The sequence below is a fragment of the Macaca fascicularis genome, chromosome 13 (genome assembly GCF_037993035.2).
Source record: "Macaca fascicularis isolate 582-1 chromosome 13, T2T-MFA8v1.1".
Lineage (NCBI taxonomy): Eukaryota > Metazoa > Chordata > Mammalia > Primates > Cercopithecidae > Macaca > Macaca fascicularis.
Window position 1 is genome coordinate 110,916,801 of NC_088387.1, and position 7,270 is coordinate 110,924,070.

General features: G+C 35.5%; 1 protein-coding gene across 3 annotated transcripts in view; it reads left to right on the top strand.

Annotated features, from left to right (window-relative positions):
• ROCK2 (Rho associated coiled-coil containing protein kinase 2) overlaps nt 1-4,436 on the top strand; it is a 159,295-nt gene extending 154,859 nt beyond the window's left edge. For all 3 annotated transcript variants that reach the window (XM_005576550.5, XM_074012350.1, XM_074012349.1), the window contains 2 exons: nt 2,790-2,893; nt 4,117-4,436. In XM_005576550.5, the coding sequence (XP_005576607.1) occupies nt 2,790-2,880 (91 nt within the window). In that variant the 3' untranslated portion in view covers nt 2,881-2,893; nt 4,117-4,436. The remainder of the gene's footprint in view (nt 1-2,789; nt 2,894-4,116) is intronic.
• The last annotated feature ends 2,834 nt before the right edge of the window (nt 4,437-7,270 follow it).

The following is a 7,270-nucleotide window of genomic DNA, read 5'->3' on the forward strand; positions in this document are numbered from 1 at the left end:
CAGGCATTATTATGGAAACAGCTGTTACATGTTAAAAAAAAAAAAGGGGGATCAGCCTGATTACGGTAGTCCCCCTTTATCTCAAGGGATATGTATTCCAAGACCCCCAGTGGATGCCTGGAATCAGGAATAGTGCTGTGCCGTACACATACCATTTTTTAAAATCTGATAATGAAGACCCTTAATAAGTGACTAATAGGCATGGATATGCTGGACAAAGGGATGACTCACATCCCAGGCAGGACAGAGTGGGATGGCACAAGATTTCATCACGCTGTTCAGAATGTTGGGCAGTTTAAAACTTCTAAATTGTTTTGAGGTTTTCTATTTAATGTTTTCAGACTGTGGTTCACCACTGGTAACTTGAAACCATGGAAAGTGAAAACAAGGATATGGGGGGACTACTGTATTAAGAAATTAACATTAAATTAAAACTATAACATAAAACCATTTTTCACCTACCAAACTGGCAAGGGTTAAGAAACGAAATGGGTACTTTTGTGGACTGTTGGTAGAATTCCAAATTAAATGCATTCTTTCCAAAGCATCTTTGACAATAAGTTTCACAGGCCTGAACTATATCCCTGTTGATTAGTTAGTGGTGGAGACAGTCAAGCAACAGGCAATTACAGTACTATGTAAAATGCTGTTTATGATAGAGGCATGAACAGAGCGCTGGGGGAAACGAGGGAAGCATGGAGAATTCTTCCTGAGGACATTAAGAAAGATCTAAAACAATGGAGGATGGATAATTTTACAAGCAAACAAATAAGGGAAAATCAGTTCTAGGCAAAATGTCATGTGCAGAGGTACAAAGTTGTCAGAATTACTTATGTATTTGTAATTTTGTGTTGGGTTGGGGTTGGGAGAAGGCAAGGGCAAGGTGTGGTAAAAGATGATGTGACACTGGAGAGAAACTCTGAACCCAGCTGAAAAGCTCCATGTACACTGCTCTCAGGAGTTTTGATTTATAAGTAGAAGTCTTTCAATAAGGGATTGGTATTCAGGCTTAATGAGATCCTGAACTGAGTACTTGACAATGAAAAATGAGAAAATAAACCTGGATTCGGAAAGATTTATTCAGTTGAAATAACTAGAATTAGATGACTGATTCGAAGGGATGAGGGGAGAGGGTGTAAGGGAAGTCTCATCATGCACTGCACTCGTATCTAGCGATTAGACTTTTAAATTTGAGATTATGACACTGGCACACACTTCAAAGGTTTTGAAAGGATATGCAATGCAGCTTTCTCCTAACCTATGCTAAAGCTGAGGTGTGGATGCCCTGGAAGGCCTGCTGATCACAATCTCCCAAGCAGCAGAGCTGAAACCCTAGCTATAAGCTACGTTATATGTAAGTCTAGAAAAATGAGTGTGTGCCAGGTTGTGATATGCATTAAGTAAGTAATTATATATGTTTGTGTGTTTTCTCAAATGTTGTCCTATGTTTAGCACATTTTAAAAGTAATTTGAGTCACTGTATTTATTTTAAATTAGAGTAATCATCCATTAACCTATTCTGTCAGTGTTTCTCAGAGTTAACCAGCTGTATCAGAAATCACCTCAGGTTTCTTATTTGAAAATGCAAATATTTGGGCCCTTTTCAGTCATATCTAAATCTCTTGGAATGAGGCCTTATAAAGAGCAGTAGGTAAATCATGTACACTAAAGTTTCTTGCTTTAGAAGTGTGTAAATAAGAACCACTGACAATAGTGATTATAGGTGAGACTTTGGGGACCAGATGAGTTCCTTGGCACGAATTGATTCATGAACACCACAGTTTTAAAAATGAAAAAGTTACTCCTATTTATTTATTTTTATATTTATTTATTTATTTATTGAGACCAAGTCTCGCTCTTGTCCCCCAGGCTGGAGTGCAATGGCAGGATCTTGGCTTACTGCAACCTCTGCCTCCCGGATTCAAGTGACTCTCCTGCCTTAGCCTCTTGAGTAGCTGGGATTACAGGCACCTGCCACCACGCCCAGCTAATTTTTGTATTTTTAGTAGAGACAGGGTTTCACCATGTTGGCCAGGCTGGTCTTGAACTCCTCACCTCAGGTGATCTGCCCGCCTCGGCCTCCCTGTGCTGGGATTACGGGCATGAGCCACTGCGTCTGGCCCAGTTACTCCTATTTTTAAAAACAAAGATGATAGGAATATTACAGTTAGGTTATTGAATTAGAAAAGACCACATATATCCTAACTCTAAGTTCAATTTAGCCAAGATGAGTTGATAATGCTACTTATATACTTGTGGCTTTTCCCTTGTCCCTAGTTTTTCATATGCAGGACAAAGCTCTTGGTGACATATTGAGCAGGCAGGGTCCTACTGAAATTCAGAAAGCTGCTTTCTTATTCTATTACTTCCCTTTTACCCCATGGTTTTTGGTGCTATAATGGAAAAACCGAGCTGACAATCTAACCACGTTGGTGAAGGGAACATTGACAAATGTGTTTTCATAATTCTCAAATCAAACTGGGCATCAGATGGTTACATGTTTATCTGGGGTATGGGAGTGAGGAGGGAAAAGCAGATTGTTTGTTATTATCCCAAATATGATCGCTGTCTTCAGATATCTGGAAGGTGTACTTGGCCAACGTGATTATATACATTTATATATAAAGGGCAAGGCTTCCTTGTGTGCGTGCATCTTAATTTTAATCTTGTTGTTATCCATGAATGGAAAATTAAAATGCTTACCACACATTCAAAGTATGATTTCTAAGTCATTAAGTTACAGTTTCTAAAGAGTGTTAGAGTATAAATTTACAAACCTCCTATTGCAGATTGCTTGATTTGGCATTTAAAGACTGGGATTGGTCATTTGATGATGTTGATGGTGGTGGTGATGATGATGACGATGTTTTTGATTTCTGAAGAAATAAATGGGGTAAATCAAAAAATGAAAAATCAGTTATTTTAGTACTTCAACGTAGCGCATGTGGTTTGCACTTGGGCTTTCATTATTTTTTATTTTTGAAACTTGTTTTTAATAGTATATAGTTAAAAGTAGTTTTCAAAAAGTTGCTAACTGAAATTTACATGTTAAGTGTAAAAGTGAAATGCTATGTTCAGATTCTTCATTGGCTATAAATTTTTAATACAATTAGAATTTATCTTAGGAATGAGATATAGCAATCACAAAAGGAGTTAATTCTGATACGTTCTGTTCATTCCAAAGAAGCCATATTCAGAAGAGAAGTAAAATTTACAACGTTTTCAAGTTCGTACAGCTATATTAGTTTGTGAACATAGCATGGGATTCCTTTCTCCCTCCATCTCTCTCCTCTTATTTCCAACTTGCAAGAATTGAAAGCATAAAATCTTTATAAGTCTAATAAGTGCTGTAAAATAGCTGTTTCTGATTTGGCGTTTTTGTGTGTGGTGCTGTGAAATGTTTGCTTTGTGAGAATTTAATGTTACCCTTGCTGAAGAATGTCAGTGATACGCTGTGAGAATTGTGCTTTTAGAAAATGTAAAATAATTTGGTTAATAGTGGCTCAAGGAGATTTGAATGAAAGTTGAGCCTCAACTTAAACCTTTTACATAGAAAGATTTAAAAGAAATAATGTCTGTTTTAGTCTATGTTGCAAAACATAAATCAGGTAGTATTGGTATCTATTTATAATCAGGTTTCATAGAGTAGCTTGTATATATTTACTACAACAATGTATTTGGCCCTATCTTATAGATTAAAAAAAAAATGTGTGGCTTAGGGTTGAACAGCCAAGTAGAACCTGATCAATAGGCCCATTTCCCTGTCAGCTACATGAGGCAGCTGGCAGTTCAACCCCAAATCAAACTTTATCTTCTGAGTTACTCTGTGGCATATTGTTTAACCCTAATAGCTTGTTAACCATATTAAAACTTGTGTGTAATGTGTGTAGCTAAAATTCCAAGATCCCAAGTTGTTTTGGGAAAGAATATAATTGCATGTATCTGCAGGAAAAGTAATACAGTAAGTATGTTTATGCATGATTTTAGTGTTAAAAAACATAGTAGTTGGAAGACTGTATAGTTTAATAATGTGAATGGAATGCTTTTTCTAGGAATTTAATAATCTCTTAAATTATTTCACTGTATCAACTAACTTTATTTTTTCTTTCTTTTCAGCTAACTGCCTTCTATGAAAGCAGTCATTATTCAAGGTGATCGTATTCTTCCAGTGAGAACAAGACTGAAATATGATGGCCCAAAATTTATTAAAAAGCTATATTTTCCTGAGAGACTGATACATACACTCATACATATATGTGTTCCCCTTTTCCCTGTAATATAAATTACAAATCTGGGCTCCTTTGAAGCAACAGGTTGAACCAACAGTGATTGGTTGATAGACTAAGGATATATGCAACTCTTCCAGACTTTTCCATAAAGCGCTCTCGGCAGTCACTCACACTACAATGCACACAAGGATTGAGAAGAGTTAAAGTCTAAAGAAAACGTCTTTTCTAGCTTCAACAGAGAGGTTTCACCAGCACATTTACCAGAAGAATCTGGGAATGGATTCCACTACAGTGATATTGACTGCATCTTTAAGAAGTGACCATTATACTGTGTATATATATATAAACACACAACATATATATATATATATATATATATATAGTACTCTAATACTGCAAGGTTTTTTAAACTTCCCACTTTATTTTTTTATACACATTAATCAGATATCATTACTTACTGCAGTTGCAACTATGCACTTGTATAAAGCCATAATGTTGGAGTTTATATCACTCATTCCTGTGTACCTGATGGAAGTTGCATGTTCATGTTTAAGCAGTTACTGTAACAAGAAGTTTAAAGTTAATTATATCAGTTTCCTAATGCTTCATGATAGGCAACTTTACCCATTTTGAATGCCTTAATTTAATTTTTTTTCAAAGTCTCAGCCCTTTCTGTATTAAAAAACAAAAAAAGTGTTTACCAGCTCTTAGGATGTAAACTAGCTTTGTGGAAGAGAAATCGTGCACTATTTTTACACATAAATAGTTATATCAATGTCAGCCTATTTTGATTAACAAATGTTTTTAAAGTATTATTGGTTATAGAAACAATTATGGATGGTGTTGGAACTAATATATCCTTGATGTCTATTATTCATTCAACCCTTTTTACAGACCTCAGTATTAGTCTGTGACTACAAAATATTTTCTTTGCTTTAAATTTGCTGGCTACCCTAGATATGTTTTTATTCCTGGTAAAGACATTTGTGATTACATCTTCACACTTAAGATTCAAAAATTTTCCCAAATATAAAGAAAACTAAGACAGACTGTAGATACATTTTAAATATTTAAATATGATCCTCAGACATACAGCTGTGTGTGGCAATATTTTAGTACTGGGTTAAGAAAACTGGTAACTGGGAAGAAGTGGCCTCAAAGGCACTTAATTTGATTTTTATTTTTTAAATGCTGTCAAAGTTAGTTTATGCAGGACCATTCGTGTTATATTCTCATGATCCCAGATAAGTGTATGTTTTATACTGCAACAGTATGCAGCAATAGTAAGCATCAAGTTTTTGTTTTTTGTTTTTTTAAATTATGAAGCCTTTTAACAGTCTCTCTTTATATAAATACACACAGAGTTTGGTATGGTATTTAAATACATCATCTGGCCGGGCGCGGTGGCTCACGCCTGTAATCCTAGCACTTTGGGAGGCTGAGATGGGCGGATCACCTGAGGTCAGGAGTTCAAGACCAGCCTGGCCAACATGATGAAACTGTGTCTCTACCAATATACAAAAACTAGCTGGGCATGATGGCAGTTGCTTGTAATCCCAGCTACACGGGAGGCTGAGACAGGAGAATCGCTTGAACCCAGGAGACGGTGGTTGCAGAGAGCCAAGACCGCACCACTGCACTCCGGCCTGGGCAGCTGAGCGAGACTCCGTCTCAAAAAAAAAAAAAAAAGTCATCTAATATTTCAATGAAGGAAGTAGACATTTTTCACTGATTCCCTCTGACATCAGTTAGAGATGTTTAAAGAGTTAGATCCCCACAATAGATAGTATTGTGGAAACTGAAGAGTAGCCACTGGCCTACTGATAGACTGAAACTGATTTTGTTATTCTTACGTTCTCCAGTCTGCACTCTGCTGTGCTGTCTGTGCTCAGACTAGATGTGCATGCCGTTTCCCTTGCAGGTGTGTTCTGCAGCTCTGGTTTTGGGGGACAGCTCTTTTTTAAGTAAGATTAAAAAATAAAAAATATATAAAATTTATATAGAATAAATATTTCCATTCATTAGAGTTGTTAAAAGGAGACTGAATTAATATTTTATATAAAGATTTTGTTACATTATGGGAGGTTCTATCCTATTCTGAATTGGAGAGTATATATATATATATATATATTTTTAATAAACTTTATTAAGGTGAAATAATTTCAAGTTTACACGAGTAACAAATATTTGAGTAAAAAAGGCAAAAGTTTAAATTTGGAATGATGTATATATTAGAGAATATGAGGAATCATGGTGTGACCAACTGTATAAGGAAGATTCATATGAAGGTCTTAGGGGAAAAATAATTCTGAAGGGTGAAAAAAAAATCTCTCCCATGGAGATTCTTCACATTATATGGTTTGACATAAGGGTTTATAAGGTTGTTTGTCCAACTAATGAAAATGCGCTTAATAAAAAATTCTGGCCTTGGGTGAGAATTCGCTTTTTACCGCATTGCCGCTTTCACGTACATACATGAGTGCATGCATCTATAAACGTGTTTTCTTTCCAACACTTATTAAATATGAAACAACCTGATTTTGTGCTCGTTTCTCTTTTTTCTTGAGGCCCTAAAGCTTCCAAGATAAATATTTATAAGACTAAAAGTTGCTTGTTCCTTCACACCTGATTTCTCCTAGAGCTATAAATACCTCCTATGGGGAACTAAGAAATCATGAATACTGGGATTTTCTTACTGGATTTTTTACTTTTGTTTTGTGGGGATAACGAGACAGAAGTGAAAGGAAAACTGGTGCCGATATTGCTGTTTAAATTAATGTATAGTGAATGTTTTTAAAGTATTTTAAAAAACCATGTTCTCTAGAAACATATTTTAAAAATCTATATGAAAGTTTTAAAATGTTCTAGCTAACTAATGGATAAGCATACCAGTAAAGCCAAAATAAAGGTTAGTGCTTTTAAAACTAACCTGTGTTAGAGTTACATGAATCCGGCTCTAAAGTATGTATTTTGCATCCATTTATCTATAGATCCTAAACAGAAATACTCTAGGTTGCTACACCACAGTTTTAAGAAGTTAT